Genomic DNA, 20,019 nt, shown 5'->3' with positions numbered 1-20,019 from the left:
CGGGGTGTGCGGCAGCAAATTCATAACGTAATTCATGCATTTTGGCGGCAACAACTCCTGATGAATGTGCCGGTGCGTTATCGTGTTGAAAACGCACCTTCTTTTTCGTCAAATGCGTCCGTGTCTCCTTCAAGTTTTTGTCGAAACGGTTCAATAATTTACTGTAGTATTGTCCAGTGATCGTTCTTCCTTTTCCTAAAAAATCCGTAAAACGATTTCCTCGGTTTCCGAACGATACTGCTCTTTTTCCATCTTAGCGAAAATAACGAAACACGTCTCAGTCGAATGGCTGCCAAATCCAAACTAACCTATCAATCAGTCTGAAATTCGTTTTGACGTGGTTTGATAGATGGCAGCACACGATGATAAAACCAATTTCCCCCAGGAACGTCCTCTGCCTTCAAACACGGGTACTTATTGAACCGCCCTCGTATAAGCTTAGAAACATGTATAGTTGGAATGTCTAAAATTGGCATTGTCCGCAATAAAACTGTCCCATTTACTTCCCTCTTTCAACTTACTAACTAGACTAGAGCGGTTACTGACAGAACGCCTACTTTTACTCACAACAGACGTTGTACGGAATATCGTTAACATAGAAAAGAGATGTCAGATAGGAATTGCAGCGGACATTAATAAAGAAAAAGGGATAACATTACACCAATTAATGTACAACAGAAAGAAATGCGGATAAGCAGAATTTCAGCATGTTGCCTGCCAGCATTGTATTTTAAGGAAAGTCCAACGTTCTCAGGAGTTTAGGAAAACACAGACGCTTCTTTAAAGATATAATTCCAACCAGGCAGTTATGAAGTCGACCCTGATCTTTTGCGTACCTAAACAAACTCTAACCGTTGCACTGCTTACAATTATTCGGTTATATTTTCCATTTTACCTATACAACTCATGAAGCATTTCCTAACTTAACAAAGGCGTGTTCAAAACGCAGCAAATGACTACAGTCCCTAGTAGAAATAAGAGAGAAGATATGTCGATTCTCACAGATAATTTATTGCGAACTTTGCCAATTTTGATCTACCCAACTGTATTTAGATTTAGTTCCATTTTGGTGTACTCTTTGGCAATGACCCTTTGGTCCATAGCTATCGTCAGAAGTCAGATGTAATGGAGATTCTAGTGAAGCTATAATTTNGGACTGACGACGTTATGATGACGATGATGATGATTTAACAATAGACGATTAGCACCTGTTTTGCTTCGTGCTTACAACCTTCATCCTCCATATCTACTACAACCTCACTTCTATAAATTTATATCACTTCAGCAATCGCTGGAAAAAAATTATTGGGTATTTTACTCTCACTAGCTACTAGTACTGGTGAACTCCAACCAAGGTTTTTGGCAGTTGCTCGATGAAATAGGCGGCAACATTGCATTTGTTGTGCGAATTTACAGACTGTGAATCTGAAATGGTAAAACTAAAAGAACTTCAAAACTATCATAAGCTTTACGTCGTGATGGTTTTGCTTTATTATGTCACTTAGTGGATAAACTCTGAAGGAAAGGAGAAATTGCCACATTTGCGAAAATATAGGGCAAATTAGGTTATGTTAGGTTAGTTTTTCGAGCAATTAGGCAAATATAGGAAAATAAAATGCTGCGCTCTGGTTTGGCATTCATGCTAATTTATTAATAATTTTTACATCATTAATTTTAAAATATCTAGCATCTTATCAACAACACGTGTGTATATAAATGGCTTGCCTCCGTTATCACAAGGCAAAACTACTCGTATGTATGGAAATATCTATGTATTTATTGATTCCACTTTTAACTTAATTACAAATGCAGAATATCTTTACACGAATACATATAAATACATCAAGTCCTTAGGTACTTATACGCAATACGCATACAAAACATTTAAAGCCGTTTTTATCGATAGGGTACAACATTAGCTTCTTCTAGCGTATAAGAATATTTTGAGGTTATAAAAATACTTTTAATCATCACGTTCTTCAAAGCACCACCTATTTAATAGCTAAGTTAGCTGTTGCTGATGCTGCTATAATAATTTAAAACCAACCACATACATACCTACTGCTAAGAACCTACAAAAGTCTTGTCATCAATTAGTGTAGCGATATAGAGACACATTTGGGTAAAATAAGGATATGGATAAGTTTTGGTACTTTTTCGCAATTGAGCGGCGTGGTCTATTGGCTACATGGTGGCTTAACATTTGGCAGGGCATAGGATCGATTTAAGTCTACCTTTCTTAGTGCACGGTTTTTTTAGTTTGGTTGGACCGAGCAAGTACAGTCTGGGGCACTAATATTAATAGGTAGCCATTCTCCTTTTAACTGACTTTACTTTGTGTGATACTTTTTTAGTCGCGTTAATTTAACCTAAAAATGAATTATACTTTGTTTAGTTTCTGTAGCGATGTGACCTTCAGTTTGACCGGCGCAAACCAGAAAAGAACAGCACTAGGCCAAAAAAGGAAGAGACAACTCTCGGCCAAACTCTTAACCGGTGAGGAGCGTATAATCCGTACAGTACTGCACGGAAAAATTGACCATTTTATCCACTACAATTGCATTGCCCAAATTTGCTGTTATTGGTACCATTTAGTACTGAAAATATCAACGAGATGTTTATTTATATTTGAAGGAATATTAAAGGCTTTAACGATTGTTTTCGACTCGCAATACTATCATGATTGAACAAAACTTTTAGCAGGTACTGTATGAAAAAGTATGTTTAATGAACAAGAGTCGAGAGTATAATGAGTTTTTTTCTTCCTACCTACGATTTTGCCAGCGCGCTTCCAAGACATTGGAAGGGGCACATCGCTAGAGAAAGTAAATGAAGTATAATTTTACTCACGACAGATAACCTAAAATTAATAAGTTAAAATTGTTGCAGTCGTCACATTCTTGCCGGGAATCGAACCTGGTTTTGCGCACCAGTATTCTACCATAAGCTACAATCTTTCCTCATTAATTTGAGGTTATCTGTAGTGGGTAAAATTAATTCAAAAAATGCACCTTGTGTGTCTCGCCTACCTTTCAATAACCAACATTATCCTCTCCACTCCACGATTCACAAAGAGCAAGTATTTGCAGGAGGGAATGAAACACAACATAGTCTCATCTTTAATGATCTTTCGAGGTTAGCTAGGAATCTTATTGAAGAGTTGAAATTTTATTTGTTGTTTTTATGGTTATAATCAGTAGTCGAATGTAGGTCTTACAGGTTAATCATCTCAATACTCAACCCTTATAATGTTCATAAATTACTGAGCATCCATTAGAAGTCTGCGGTCCACGGGGTCACGTTGAGTTCAGTTTAAAACGATTTTAAGGTTTTAGAAGTGTAGGTACGCCTATGTATTGATAATTCTTGGTCCAACTTTTAACTGCTCTATCTAGCGTAGTTCTTAAGTAACAAACAATTAAAGCAAATAAGGGAAGCCCATAGCCAGGGTATTGATAGGGAAAGGAAGAGGAAAACTCCACGCACTAGGTGAAATTCACAGTTCACCAACTTGAAATGAAATTCCAAAACCCAAACGTCCAGAACGAAGAGGGTTAACTAAATGCGATCCAAATATTTTATATGTCTTTTGCCCTCAAAAAACAGTGTAGAATAATGTAACATTTCTTAACTGTGATCTGCACACATTCCTCATCAGTCTCCTATAGGTTCATCTGTTAAATTATGCCAATATTCGTGTCTATGATCAGGATATCGGATGACGTCTAGCCAGTGCTTGAGTCGACGACCCTTTGATCCCAACCCTCCCAGAACAAGTCCTCCCAAATAGTCGTTACTTTTTCCGTAGTCTTTGTCCCAAACTGTTAAATGAAGGCTCTGGGTTGACAATTCGGTCGGCCTAGTTTCAAAAGCAAATTCTTCATTGTAAACAGGATTTAGATTTTTCCACTTAATTGTCGTCTTGTGTTTTCGGTGGTAGGGATCTGGCCGAAGGTACCTGAAATGGCAGAAATAACTACATTAATAACAAACTATCTAAAAATTGCCATTCCTAAATTTATTAGTGATTTGTAACCTTTCTTGAAACCTTCCTAACGGAATTGTTGGGAGTTAAAAAATTTTATTACTATCTTTTGGGAAGTTTTATGCTTTTGCATACATTTTGCAAGTAGGTACAAAGGCAAAAACATGAGAAGAATTCTAGAGTGGAAAATAGTTAAATGTGGGTTACATAGATTAAAAAAAACGTTACCAATTCATCTGTTTTATATTTGTTTGAATAAGAAGAAGTCATTTCTATGCTCGCGAACGGTTAATTTAGAAATTTAAGGTTTTTAAAGGTGTATATTTGGAACGCTGTACGGCTGGAAAACATGGACTGTGAGTGCCGCGGAAAAGGTTACAAGCGTTCGAAATGTGGTGTTACAGGCTAATGATGAGGATACCGTGGATAGAGAAGGTTAGAAATGAAGAGATATTAGAAGGAGTAGGAGAACAGAGGCCTCTATGGAAGTCAATAGGTTAGTAGGACACCTTCTCAGACATCAAGGTCTAGTCAGAGACATATTAGAGGCAGGAACGGAAGTTAGGAGGGGTAGAGGTAGACCTATATTAGATTACTATTGGCAAATAGTTAAGGACGTGGGATGTTCTAGTTTTAAGGAAATGCAAAGATTAACTCAGAATAGCAAGGAGTGGAGGTGCGTGTCCATTGTCCAACCAGTCTTAGGACTGACGACCTTGATGATGATATTTGATTGATGGTAATCGCATTCTCGGAAACGGTTCCAACGATTTCGATGAAAGTTACAAGTTTAGGGGGGGAGGGGCGAAATCATGATCTAGCTAGGTCTCATTTCCGGGAAAATCTATTTTCTCCGTGTTTTCACACACAAAGCAGCTAACTTAACATACCCGCGCGATTTGATTGTTAATTTCGGCAGAGGTATCGGTTTTTTATTTATTTTTGTTAGACTGTTTTAATCTGTTCGGCAATACGTGAAGATTTCTACGTAACGTTGTGGGCCACTAAAGGTATTTATCGCCACCCATGGTCCATAGATATAAAACTTGATTTAACATGCTCGTAAACTAACTAGTTTAACTTAAAATACACAACTTAGGACTTGGACTTGAATCAGTATCAACTTACAATTTAACAAAGGGGTCCGAAAATCCATTATTGTCCATAGGTAGTAAATTTGCACATTTCACGATCGTCACCAAGAGTGCTCTTCTTTTGGTGCTATAACAAAGACATAGTAATATTTGACCTCTTGACCAGAGATCGTCGTCGAACCACTGGGTCAAGTCCGGAGCCGGAAGAGGGCCCTTCTGTTCTGATCGCAATGCTTCAAGGGGCAATGTCAGCTAATAAATATTTAAAATAAGCATATTATGGACAATGCAGTATAATTATATAAAAGGTACAACAAATACACCGTTCCGATTGGCTAAGGTAGGTATTTATATTATATACGAGGGCGGTTCAATAAGTACCCGTGTTAGAAATGAAGACACCTTTTTTTTAATTTTTTTTTTATTTTTCAACATAGTCCCCTTTTAGAAAGATACACTTCTCCCAACGACCCTGCCATTTTTTTTACCCCTCCACAAAATAAGATTTGTCAAATTCTCCAAAATACCCCCTGTCTTGGCGATGACTTTCTCGTTTGAGCTAAATTTCTTTCTCGCTAGTCATTTCTTCATGGTAGGGAACACGATGAAGTCGCAGGGAGTCAAATCGAGTGAGAACGGGGTGTGCGGCAGCAAATTCATAACGTAATTCATGCATTTTGGCGGCAACAACTCCTGATGAATGTGCCGGTGCGTTATCGTGTTGAAAACGCACCTTCTTTTTCGTCAAATGCGTCCGTGTCTCCTTCAATTTTTTGTCGAAGCGGTCCAATAACTCACTGTAGTATTGTCCAGTGATCGTTCTTCCTTTTCCTAAAAAATCCGTAAAATGATTTCCTCGGTAACAACGTTTGCCAGGCTTCCTGGTCGCTCCTATCAAAAACGGATCTTTGCCCACGTTTAAATTCGTTGAAGCAATATCTAACTGTGGTCGTAGATGGCGAAATGTCTCCATAAACAGTATCCAACTTTGTTTTCATCTCCTCGCATTTTTTCCCATCCAAAAACAAAAAGCGAGTTACCGAACGATACTGCTCTTTTTCCATCTTAGCGAAAATAACGAAACACGTCTCAGTCGAATGGCTGCCAAATCCAAACTAACCTATCAATCAGTCTGAAATTCGTTTTGGCGTGGTTTGATAGATGGCAGCACACGATGATAAAACCAATTTCCCCCAGGAACGCCCTCTGTCTTCAAACACGGGTACTTATTGAACCGCCCTTGTATAAGCTTAGAAACATGTATAGTTGGAATGTCTAAAATTGGCATTGTCCGCAATAAAACTGTCGCTTTTACTTCCCTCTTTCAACTTACTAACTAGACTAGAGCGGTTACTGACAGAACGCCTACTTTTACTCACAACAGACGTTGTAGGGAATATCGTAAACATAGAAAAGAGATGCCAGATAGGAATTGCAGCGGACACTAATAAAGAAAAAGGGATAACATTACACCAATTAATGTACAACAGAAAGAGATGCGGATAAGCAGAATTTGAGCATGTTGCCAGCATCGGATTTTAAGGAAAGTCCAACGTTCTCAGGAATTTAGGAAGACACAGACGCTTCTTTAAAGATATAATTCCAACCAGGCAGTTATGAAGCCGAACCTGATCTTTCGCGTACCTAAACGACCTTTAACCGCTGCACTGCTTCAAATTATTCGGTTATATTTTTCCATTTTACCTGTACTTCTCTTGAAGCATTCCCTAACTTAACAAGGGCGTGTTCAAAATGCAGCAAATGACTACAGTCCCAAATAGAAATAAGAGAGAAGATACGTCGATTCTCACAGATAATTTATTGCGAACTTTGCCAATTTTGATCTACCCAACTGTATTTAGATTTAGTTCCATTTTGGTGTTCTCTTTGGCAATGACCCTTTGGTCCATAGCTATCGTCAGAAGTCAGATGTAATGGAGATTCTAGTGAAGCTATAATTTTTTTCCTCAAATGTTACTAAAATACTTCTCAAATAATGTGCAATACGCAGTCTACACAATATTAAAAAGCTACTAGATATTGTCATGCAATTACTTACATATATCGTATTTTGGATCTTCAATTTCGCCAAAGGCACTCTGGTTTCCCCCATGTAGTCGTGTCCAAACTTGTCATCATCCATGACCAATATATGCAACGTCTTCTTAGCCAAATCGTCTTCAGTTATATCATAGAATGTCAGATTCTCGTTGAATTCTGGATTCCTTGTCTTGTGTACTGTTTTGGTTCTTAATCTACAATAAAAGTTTTATTCTGAATTTTTTATATTCAGAAGCAATCTCAGATACCTATATAACATTTTTTATCATTCATAAAATATAGTTACAATCCCTTAGCCGTTGTGTATTATTCTATTATTAATATTGCTTCTTTATGATATTCACCTTTGTATTTATCTATTAATTTACCTTGTTGAGGTTTTTGTAGTTGGAAGGATGTCAATTTTGCAAAATGGATCGGATAATCCATTTATATCCATCGAGAGTAGGTTCTTGGCTCTATAAATAGCACAATGAAGAGTCAGTTTAATGGGGTCGTAAGTCAGGGAGAATTCCATAGTTCCCACAGAGGAGTCGTTGTGTTTAAAGGTTGACGTGGACTCTTCAGCAACGGTCTGAAATTTATTTGTCATCAAGGGGTGAAAATATTTTTAAATCCAATTATATCCAATACATCTACGAAATCCACGTGGTTTATATGGTTATTAATAGATCAGGGAATACAGGTCAAAAGCAGGTCATTTTTTATTAAAAAAACAACCAGGATCAGACTGTACAGGGTGGGTTTAAAGCATGACTAATTATAATAATCAAAAATGCGAATTTTTCTTTCAATTCAAAGTACGAACAAAGTCGTTCTGATTGTAAAGCAAAAAATTGTAGAGAAATGAAAACCATATGAAATGAGTCATCGATCTACATGATCGATGCATTCGAGAAAAACGAAAAAATTGTAAAAAACATATCTTTTTGAAAATAATTCATATTAGCTTCAATAAATTTAAAGTTATAGCATCCGTCCTACACGAGGAAGCAGCTTTGAATATGTAATTTACTCGAATGAAAATTGGACGGATGTTGGATATATGGCTTTTCAACAATTGCCAATTCAATTCTTTTAGGTTCTCTTTAGATGCGCACCCTTGCTCCAAAGGAGGTCAGATTCTATTTTTTGAAATGAATTTAGAAAGTTTTTATTACTCGCTCTGAAACGTGATGAAATTTTGTTTATATTTAAATGAGAAAAAGAAGTCACTCCTTTGGTCGCGATCGGTTAAGTTAGAAACTCGAAAAATATTCATAAAAGTGTATGCCTGGAGCACGACTCTGTATAGGTGCGAAACGTGGACGGTGGGCGCAGTGGAAAAGAAAGTTTAGAAGATTTAATGATGAGGATACCGTGGATAAAAAAAGGTTAGAAATTAGGAAATAAGTAAAATAGAGGGCGCTATAAATATTAATAAGAAAAAGGCTTCGCAGGCATGAAGGGCTAAGTTAGTGTCATATTAGGACCAGAAACAAGACTTAATAGGAGTACAGGTGAACCTACTTTAGATTACTGTTCACAAATAGTTTAAGACGTATGATGTTCTAATTTTAGGGATATGCGAAGATTAGCTCAGTATAGAAAAGAGTAGAGGTGCATATCCAATCAATCTCAGAACTGAGGATCTTATGACGATGATGATGATGATGATGATGACCGATGACATTTAAATGCCAATATTGTTGACTAAATTGAGCATTTTGTTATTAGTAGTTCCACGTTTTATCAACAGTACGTAAAGTCAATTTATTCATAATGTGGAACCTCATTTGGCAGGATACTGAATTCTATCGAGTGAAACGAAAATACGTCACCCTCGTAGATTACAATTCAAACTTATTTTTCTCGTTATTTCTCAACTCAATTTCGAACTATGGCCTCTTTTGTGGCACGTGTGGAAAAGTCTAGATCTCGTTCTTAATTTCGTAATTTTCCGTGTAAAAACAGGGGCATGAACCAGAAGAGAAAGTAAAATTTTTTGTTTCTCTAACAAGAGGCAGTAGCCGCGTTTATACAAAAAAATATGAAGTAGCGAATTTTTCTCGTTAGAAGATGTATAGTGTGACCATAAGTCCTACGTCAATGAGACTAGTGAAATGAGGACATCCTGTAAGCCCAGAATACCGAGCAGCGCGGTCTCATGATCATTGCTTAGCATTTCGGAGGACGTCGGTTTGATTCCGGGTCCACCTGTCTTGGTACAATCTTTTCTATAGCTTCTTTGGGCCATTAAAGTATATGGTGGAGCATCAAAAGTATGTAATGTATAATCGTCCATTTCCGTTCTCTCTTAATTTCGTCGGTTTCATTTGTTTCTCCCTACCAACCACCACCGCCACCACACATTTTAGCAATTCTTAAAGGGCAGGCTATAGGGTCTCCAGCTTTCCACTGGTGCTTTAGGTTTTTTTCTGAGTACGTGGCATTGTATACTTCATTTACGGCTGAAGAGGACCTTGTTGGTCCTAGAACGGCCTGAGGTAGAGGGGTTTTAGTTGGTAGGTCCGAGGATTTCTTCCTCGGGAATCCGACACTACCCAGTCGTACGGACGGCTGGGTGTCTTTTGAAGATTTCCCCTCTTCCACGAAAACATAAAAAAAAATACTTCATTTACTTTCTCTAGCGATGTGCCCCTTCCAGTGTCTTGGATGCGCGCTGGTAAAATCGTAGCTAGGGAGAGAAAAGCTAATTATACTCTCGACTCTTGTTCATTAAACATACTTTTTCATACAGTACCTGCCAAACGTTTTGTTGAATCATAAATAGTAGTAAGAGTCGAAAACAAGCGTTAAAGCCTTTAATATGCCTTCAAATATAAATAAACATCTCGTTGATACTTTCAGTACTAAATAGTACCAATAACAGCACATTTGAGCAATGCAATTGTAGTGGATAAAATGGTCAATTTTTCCGTGCGGTACTGTACGAATTATACGCTTCTCACCGGTTAAGGGTTTGGCCGAGAGTTGTCTCCTTCCTTTTCTGACCTAGTGCGGTTCTTTTCTACTTTGCGCCGGTCAAACTGAAGGTCACATCGCTACAGAAAGTAAACGGAGTATACTTGCTTGGGGTAGAACCTCGACTATGACGCGATTTTGTGTTATTCTACACAATCCTCAGATGTTTCTCTTCTATTGAGCATATGGTCTACACTTGTTGTATGAAGATAATAAATATTTTTGAAACGAAGGCATAAACTAGTTTGATAATGTGGAAAAAAATGCAGTAAGGGCTACGATAACTGTCGGTATAAACAGCTTATAGTTACTATTTCATGTACAGGTATGAACTTATTATTTTAAAATTGAAAGCAGAGCAGCTGAGATTTTCCAAGGAAAATAAACAGCTTCCTTTCTTGATTTATGCTACGAAGTTGAGATTTTTCAGAAATTTACATATTTTAATGCAATTTGAATACAATAACGAGAAAATTGTGTAAACCTGACTAATTTAGACGAGGGTTGCCGAAAAGGCGAAGGTCTATCCAGAATAGCTCATTTAATAGTAAGTGAAAAAATATAATGAAAGTTGGAGTTATAAGTTTGTCAATGCTTTTAGAATGTTTTTAAAGACTTTAGGATTATTAGATTTCAACGTCAAAGAAATCCTTCTTAATAAAATACTAAAGCCATCTCAAATTTTCACACCTTTAATATTGCAAACTTAGGAAGAGATAAAAAAAAATGAATTGACTGTCTACTAAACTGAAACTGACGACACTAAATTACAAGAACGCTATTTTATTTACTTATATCGATTTATACAGGGTGGTCTGCTTTTCGTATCATAAAACCTGTAAAGGAAATTATAGAGAAAATGCGATCTGGCATTTATGATCTTTCCGTGAATAGACTTATATAGGAAAGTATGACTTTCTAATTAATCAACATTAATTTCAGTCTGCTTTGTAATTCATAATAATTATCCTCTATATTAGGAAGAAGAGGAAATAATTATAATTAGGAAGTGTAGAGAAAGAAAGAAGAAATAATTAGGAAGTGTAGAGTAACAGTGAATCGGTATGAGGTGTAAATAAGTAGAAGAAAAGTTTGAAGTACGTACAACAGATGGGGTTTATAATATAATTAAAAAGGAGTTTTAGAGAAGTAGGGTACAATAGTAATAATATAAGAAACGAGGTAGGGCCATTTTGATAGAAAATGAGAAAAAGGAAGACAGGTGAAAAGAATATTTAGAGAACCTATACGTGAGTTAGGAGATATATTATAGAAGGAAAATAGTGCGGAGATAGATATGAGCTAGGTTATTCCATAATGAGAGAAGAGTTCGATGTAGCATTAAAAAACTTAATGAATAATAAGGCATAGATGGGATACAGGGGGAAATTCTAAAAGATGCAGGACAAGAGGTTTGAGATCGTATGTTTAAGCTAGTTAGTCACATTGGATAGTCCCGGAGGATTATAAACAGAACGTGGAAGTAACCATACCTAAAAAGAAGCGCGGATAGGTGCGAGACGTTCAGAAGAATTAGCTTAACTTCCCATGTGTTAAAAATCTTAACTGGAATTGTACAGAAATGCTAGTCAGTGACAGGCAGAAAAAGGAGTTAGGAGGATTGGAGGCAGACTTAGATTAGATTACTGTTCGCAAATAGTTAAGGATAGGGGATGTTCTAGTTTTAGGAAAATACGAAAATAGCTCAGGATACTGAAGGTTTGTCCAACCAGACTGACGATCTTATGATAATGAGATATGTATTTAGGGGTGACAGGGGCAAAATGCGATACTTATAAAAACATCATCTTACCAAAACAATAAACAATTTAATAAAATAACTTTTACTCAGATAGCAACATAATGCATCAACTTAAGATATTCAAAACTTTCTACTAGCTAAATCACCTAATTTTCTGATAATGAGGAACAACAATAAGGAACTCAAATTTCCCGTTTTGCCCCATAATGGTGAGGAGGCTGAAGAAGTCCTTTCGCCTTACTCTTCGACGTAGTTCGAAGGCGTGCCCGTCTACCACTATTTGTAGCTAGTAGGAATGAAACAGCCAAGTTTTTTTGTCAAGTGCACTTTATTTCCTAGGTTACTTAATTTTTTCCTTGCAGATTTAGTGTACCGTTATGGTATTTTGCCCCAACAAATTTATTTTGTATTTAAACCAAGCCTTTGATGGTGTTTATCGCGTTTCGGTATATAGAGATATTAATATATGACATACTACTCCGAAATTTCATTTCTGAATTTTTACCCACTACAAACTACTTCAAATTAAGGAAGGAAAAATTGTTTTTGTTGTCAGAGCTCCGCCGGGAATCGAACCCGGGACCTTTGGCTTTACACGCCAATGCTCTGACCACTAAGCTACGAGAGATGACAACAGCTACAACGACAAACCGTACTTATTAGGTCACAAATCTGTCGAACTAATGTAACTATATACTGAATATACTACTATATGATTAAATATACATACAATTTAGACATCTTTTAGAAGTGAGTTAGTTTAATATGAAATATTATTCTGAAAATTCATTTTTGAATTTTTTACCCACTACACGCTACCTCAAATTAATGAGGGAAAAATTGATGCTGTTGTCACACCCCCGCCGGGAATCGAACCCGGGACGTTCGGCTTTGCGCGCCAATGCTTTGACCATTAAGCTACGAGTGATGACAAGATAAACATGAAAGATATTAATATTCCTAATATTTAGATTGCAGCTATTTATACGAATTATGGGCAGCCTTGTTTGGTATTAAAGTTCGGTCTGGATAACCAATAATGTTACGAATGGTTCGACTGCCGTTATTTTAATTTCGAGTCATTCGAGACCTGCGGAATTTAATTAGTAGCTAACGGACGGGAGAATGGACTCACTTTGTAATTACTTGTTCCCGCGTTGTTGCAACAGCTGTAACTGGGGGAGACTCGTTCCTCACTGCGGGCATCGCTCCAGTTCAACTCTGACATCGAACGACTTGCCATCGAGTCTCTCCTGGATGATATCGTAGCCAAATCCGTTCCACCCTTGTCCGCTTGGTCGCTCGACGTGGTAGTCATCGCCAGATCGTCCCAAGTGCGCGTTGCGGTTAGGGTTGCACCTGAAGTTCCCGTACATCTATGAAGCAGCATTTAATCACGCTGTTAATCAATTTTATTATTAATTAATCAGGATAGGCCTATAAACTATTGTATTGACTCGTTCTTGTCTAATATTGAAATGAACTAACTATTGTAGGACTATTTTGCAATATTTTGATCCAAAATATTCTGAAACATACACAAAAAGGCATAATAAAAGGAATAAAAGGAAATCTACATATTATTTTTTACCCAGAATTATTGTAACTAAAGACATAAAGGTCACATACTGAACACCCTCTATCAGTAGGTGTTACTGGCGTTTAATAAATATGACTTTTTAATTGTTGATATATTTGTATCTGTTACCGGAAATGTATGAAATCCGTAATTGCATACAATTCCTAGGAAATGTATATAATTCCTAAAATCGCCCGGAAATGTGTGAAATAAATTACATTTGACATATTTCCTAGGAAATCTATACATTTCCTAAATAGCAATCGGAAATGTATTACAGGTTATACTAAATAGGCAATAATACGGCAGGCTGTTTGGAGATGTACCTATATCCTTTGGTGACGTCATTGTTTGGTTAGGGATGTTTATGACAGACTGGAGTTTCTTTAATGTCCCTGCCCGGGCTGATATGTTAGATGTTAGAATAATGACGAGATTGATTTTGCTTCAGCAAACACTATGACCTTGAATGTATGTATACATTTCCCAAGGTGTGTGTATTAAAAAATCTTTGAAACAATATTTTATAGATTTCCTAAATAGCATCGGAATTGTATACATACATTTCCTAGGAATTGTGTACAATTCCTAGATTTCAAATATTTGAGGCAACATATCTACTGATTACTAATAAAGCAGTCAGTTCACTCATACGATTAGCAGATTAAAGGATGATTCCCACTAAACATCTAGACATTGGCAGGCAACCGTACATGAGATGTTCACTGAGCGGCATGACCTAGAGGTTTATTTCATTGCTTAGCATTCGGGAGGATGCCGGTTCGATTCCGGATCCGTCTGCCTTGGTCCAAGTTTTTCTGGGGTTTCCTTGGATCACTTAGGCAAATGCTGGGGCAGTAATATTCCACAGATAATCTTTCATTCTTTTATATCTTCATTTCGTCCGTCTCATCTTTCTCACCCGAACCACCACCCACCCATTCTAACAATTTCTGAAAGGAGGCTGACGAGGGCCTTCCTCCATACCTTCCGGCGTAGTCCGGATGGACTACCCGCCCACCAGCATTAGAGGCGGGTAGGAATAAAACACCCAAAGGTTTTTTTTTTCAGTTGTTCGTCAGTTGTATGTTGTATTCACATTTTATAATAGATGATCATCAGTCTTTTGGCAAATTTTTTATTTACTTACTGATTTAGCAGTTATTGCACTTTTACTTGAGCAAGAAAATGAAGGGATGGAGAAGTAAAAGAAAACAATAAAAGAAGGAAAATTAAAATAATGTGTATACAAAAATTTATTGTGCAGAAAAATTGAAAGGGGATTTTTCACTTTGTATAAGGAATTGTTAGATGAAGAGGTAAAATTCTTTTCGTACTTCAGAACGTCCAAATATCAATCTAGTATCACCCTTCTACTGATTACCAATGAACCAAATGTATTCGTATTTGCGTCAAAAGGTACAAAGGTACCCCCTCTTGAACACTAGATGATAGCGAGAATCAAGCTTATCAGTTTAATAGTTTTGAAACAGTACTGAATTTGTTTCAGTTGATAAGCGTTATCTGCAACAATATTTCCTAAAATGGACGATTTTTTAAGTAGCAACATTAGAATTCAAACGAAATGTAAGTTTTACTTTAGGAGGCTGTTCCTGATAAGCTTTCGCAAACAAGAGGAATGGAGGTTTATTACTTGGCGTTACAAAGGGGTCCAAAGACGGGTGACGTAAGCAGTTCATCAATTTATTTTATGTTTTTCGTAACTTTAATTATTTTTTCTGCTGATGAGGATTTAGCTTTTGTTAGAGGGTTATACAGAAAAAAATGAAGCAGCGTCACTATGGATGGGGGGAGGGTCCAAAGACGTTAAATTTTATGAACGGTCCTTGACGCTTTATCATAAATGTAGTAACTTTTTAATATGAAACAACTGATTGCGAAAATGACATACCGACTGCATTCGGTTGTTGTATTTATGGTACAAATGCTGGCCGTATCCTTGGACGATTGCGATTCACCGGAACTTGTCTGACGAGTGAATGGCGTGTAATTTCCGCTTTTCCTATGCGAAAACTCTCTGTTGAACAGCAACTGATTTTGAGAACGTGGCGAAATTTCCAACGGATCTGAAATATTTGTGTGAAGTTACATATAAAATCTACATGTATAAACTAGCCGAGTCCCAAATTTGGACGGTGGTGTATAGCACATTCATTTTAATTTTATCAACATTTTCATGATGTACTAGAATAACTCATCTTTATGTCGCTAGGAGCAAATGCACACATCGGACTGTCGTATAAAATTGTGATAGCCTTTACATCCCTTTAATTCTGACAAATCAGACCGGACTTCTCCTATATATAAACTTGTCAAATTTCAGCTTCATAAGTCAGGTATTTTTCGAGATTTCGTGTTTAGTTAGTGATTAAATAAGTGACTTCTCGCTTTAAGATACCTAAGGGAGAAGAAAGTACATGAAAGAGAAATAGAATGAGTCATATTGCACCTCTCTCTGATGTACATAAACATGAGGGTAATGATCTTTTAGAAAGCCCGAACTGCCCCGACAACGATGGCGAATAATAGTCACACGTGCAATTAACCTGTTTGTGTACCAGCTGCTACGAAGGTCACGAGTAGGTATGAATGTTCCGTCACTTGACGCTTGCCATTAGATAATGCTGCTGTCAAACTGGCAATTGTTCTCAATCATTAACAGTTTGTTAACTGGGGTTGTGGCGCTATCAACAGATGTACTTTACATGGTCTCTAAGTGTTACTTTTTAAATTTCGGAATACTGATCAGACATAATGTTATTTAGATAGAATGGTAAGCAGCTCCATGGATGTACTCGCATCACTCAAAAATTAGTAGCTAATAAATCTTTAACAATTTTTATTTTTATTCGTTGTACATCTGGTCTTTATATCCAATAAAATTGTTTCTTAACAGTCAGACGAGATGGTAACATATTTTATAGAATATCTTGCTGTCGAAAAATATGAAACTTCAAGTGTTATCTGGATCTTGGATTATTCCTGTATACTATTATAATTATTATTAAGGAACTATTGACTGCCTTCTTTATGCGTGAATGAAATGTAAACCACAACCATAGCTTTAATGATAACTTAATAACAAATAAGGACTATTAAGTTCTTAGTTAGTAATTTATCCAAACTATTATACTTTATGTATCAGATAAACTACCGATCAAACCGAAGTTGTTCCGTAAAGGGAAGATCGTATAATATTAAACAGTAGGTAGTATATTGCCATCTAGTGACATTTGCTTCTAACAGTTGTAGTATTTCATTTATTACGGGTTTCACGTCAAAATATCGTCGGTTCTTATAACGCTGTAACCGAGTTCTACTGTATATATACACGTATAGGTATTAATAATTTAATCAACGAACAAACAGAGTCAAGTAATTGACTACTGCAGCCAACCTCCTTATCCGTACTACTCCCTCCAACAGTATCTAAGAACAAATTTTGCAAATGTAGATTAAGTTTCCTGACAAAATAGGCATTTATAATTATATGGAAATTACCAAATTGGTTCTTTATTAATAGTCATGATGAATTTCCATCAATCAACTGCAAATTGAATTACCTATTAATCGTAAAATTGGGTAATTAATTTAATAAAACGTTTTTTTCCATTAGAGGTATGATCTCATCGCATTTTGATTACGTAATAGTTTTATCTAAGGCGGTCAACTTTATAATAAGTCAATGCGGGACAACAAGACTGATGATTTTTTGGAATTGTTGAATAGGAGAACAGAGGACTCTATGGAAGTCAATAAAAAATAGGCGAGATAGGTTCGTAGGACACCTTCACCAGACATATTAGAGGCAGAAACAGGAGTTACGAGGGGTAGAGGTAGACCTAGATTAGATTACTCTTCGCAAATAGTTAAGGATGTGGGCTGTTCTAGTTTTAGGGAAATGCGAATTTTAGCTCAGGATAGGAAAGAGTGGAGGTACGTGTCCAACCAGTCTTAGGACTGATGACCTTATGATGATGATGATGGTGGTGTACTTAAATTATAAACAAAAAATACTATAACTGAATTAACATTTATTTTTAATTCATTATTTAATTAACGTATTTTTCGCATGAGTGGCATTTTTTTACTAGATCTAGGTGCTCATATTAAATTTTATAATTAGCATTGCATGTAATGTTTTTACTTTTAGTGACGACTTTTCGGAAGTCCGGGCGCCGCGGTGTTTTGTCGTTCGTATTTTGGAAACGAGGAATGCGGGACATACGGGACGCCTTAGACGATTCGCGGGACTATTTTATTAAATATTGCAATGCGGAATTTCAACTGTCATTACGAGATTGTCCCGCAGAATGCGGGACGGTTGGCCGCCTTAGTTTTATCATGACATAACCTCACTTACGGTAACGTAATTTAACCCAGTCCAAAAATGGGTTATTTTAAAAAATGACGGGGTCAAGTTACTGGACATCCTATTTATGTGTTGTTACAATATCCAAAAATGTTTCAAAGTGAGATTCAATATTCATAAGTTTTAATACTTGGAATCATAAATTCGTTGGTTATATTTCAATCAACGTATTTTTGCTTTCTAAAATCAATTGAAAAGAGGCGAGAGCAGAACCTTTAGCAATTCGTTATGAAACATCAGAAATTTATTGTAATTTTACGTTTTACCGGAAAGTTATTTATCTACGCTTATATTGAAATTCTTCCTCGGCTAGGATATTGAAATAGCTTTTGTATTAAGTACATAACGCGACGTTTATTTCCACCTCTGCAGCAACAGGTGTAGACTGTTTGGCTTCAGTTGTTATTATTATTTCAAAAAATAAAGACATTTCCGAGAACAAAATCAAGATGGTAAGGTTAGATTCCATTTATTTACACAATATCTTGCTTCATTATTGCATCCGTTTCCATGTGGTAGGTACTAGAGAAATTTATAATAACACGGATATTTACCGAATGAGACCAATCATATGATACATCGGGTAAATGTAAGAAATAAATACAATATACTCCACACAATTTTATTTAAAAATACTCCTCAAACGTATTTTCCAGAATTTTTCCAAATTTCTAAGTAGTTTTCTTTGGAATTAGCAAAGGTAGAACCAGAAGAAATGGTTATTTCTATGTTTTTCATTAAATGGTTTTGTCAGAGAGCTCGTCAAATAATGTCATTAAAGACGGGATGGCTTTTGGGATGAACATACAGGGGCAAAGGATTAGCATCCTTATCGTTAGATTTCCGAATGACATATCTAGCAAGGAGGAGTTAAAGATGCCCTTGAATAAAATGAAAGCGGTAGGGAGAATGAAAATGATCGCATCTGAGTAAAAAATGTTAGAAGCATTTGAGATCTAGTGTTGTAGATGGATGATGATAATGTACCGACGATATAAAGATTTAGAAATGAGAAGATATTAAAAAAAGTAAGAGAACAGAGGACTCTTTGCAAATTATTACTAAAAATAGAATAGTAGGACAACTTCTGAAACATGAATGGCGACTTAAAGACATACTAGAAGCAGAAGCAGGAGTAGAGAAGAGAAGCAGCAAAGGAAGGCCTAAATAAGGTTACTGTTTGCAAAAAGTGAAGGATGTAAGATCATCTAGTTTTCAGGAAATTCGAAGATTGAGTCAGGATGGAATACATATCTAACTAGAATTCGGGCTGATACTTGGTGACGCGCATGACGGAGTCTAGAAATAAAAAGAATAATTTAAAAACTATATGGAAGCAATCTTCCTTTTACATTTTCATACAGACATGCGATTGTGAACAGGGGGCTAATTTTTACTTAGGCTAAAATTATGGTTTGAATTGGTTTTTATAATAATCATGCGGATCCGGTAACCTGGTAATCCTGTCAGCCATTAAAGAAAAACTCAGTACTTTGGGCTCGTCATGAGAGGAGAGGGTTGCGAGATCTTCCAATTGAGGGAAAAAGCGAAGGCAGAAGATTTATGAGAAGACAGCAGAACTCGTGACGCAGATATTTTAAGAGGTGCAGTTTCACCCACCATAATACCTAGTTGGATCGCCAACCTCTGAAAGATGGGGTTATCGTTCTAAGAAGAAGAATTGGATTTACACTTAGTTTTCAGCATTTCTATGAACCTTTGAAGATTTATCTATAATCGGTACCAGTGGACTAGGTAGTAAACCAAAAACATTCATTTTCCTTCTCTCAAAACAAACCATCTGAAATTCATTTTCCGCAAATCTCAAGTTCATCAACATCGCACAACCTCCCGAAAAGTCTCGGACGAAAACACAAAGGTAGATGTGGAATAGATGAATAATCTAGAAGGGGGGAGGGGTTATCGTGGACAAAGAAATTTTTAAATGGGGAAGTATCGGATAAGATAGGAGAAAACAGGGAGTTATGGAAGTCAAAAAAGGAAAGGAGGGATAGGATAGTTAGGCACCTTCTGAGACATAGAGGGCCACCACTTAAAGACATATTTGAAGCAAAAACAAAAGTAGAGAGAGACAGGAGAAGATCTTGATTAGAATATTGTTTGCAAATAGGTGTTCAACGTAGTTTTTAGGAAAGGCGAAAATTGCCTCCAGGATATGAA

The 20,019-nt window shown here is 36.5% G+C and overlaps 1 protein-coding gene across 1 annotated transcript in view; it reads right to left on the bottom strand.

Annotated features, from left to right (window-relative positions):
- Positions 1–2,864: 2,864 nt before the first annotated feature.
- The window catches only part of LOC108733899, a 39,874-nt gene continuing 22,719 nt past the window's right edge, over positions 2,865–20,019 (bottom strand). The window contains exons 5-11 of the mRNA XM_025979848.1: positions 15,358–15,532; positions 13,013–13,242; positions 10,698–10,719; positions 7,509–7,688; positions 7,139–7,334; positions 5,114–5,331; positions 2,865–3,958 (exon numbers count right to left, since the gene is read on the bottom strand). Coding sequence (XP_025835633.1) covers positions 3,655–3,958; positions 5,114–5,331; positions 7,139–7,334; positions 7,509–7,688; positions 10,698–10,719; positions 13,013–13,242; positions 15,358–15,532 — 1,325 coding nt within the window. The 3' untranslated portion in view covers positions 2,865–3,654. The remainder of the gene's footprint in view (positions 3,959–5,113; positions 5,332–7,138; positions 7,335–7,508; positions 7,689–10,697; positions 10,720–13,012; positions 13,243–15,357; positions 15,533–20,019) is intronic.

This window comes from Agrilus planipennis, unplaced genomic scaffold, assembly GCF_000699045.2.
Source record: "Agrilus planipennis isolate EAB-ADULT unplaced genomic scaffold, Apla_2.0 scaffold11, whole genome shotgun sequence".
Taxonomy (NCBI): domain Eukaryota; kingdom Metazoa; phylum Arthropoda; class Insecta; order Coleoptera; family Buprestidae; genus Agrilus; species Agrilus planipennis.
This window is presented reverse-complemented; position numbering and strand designations above follow the sequence as displayed.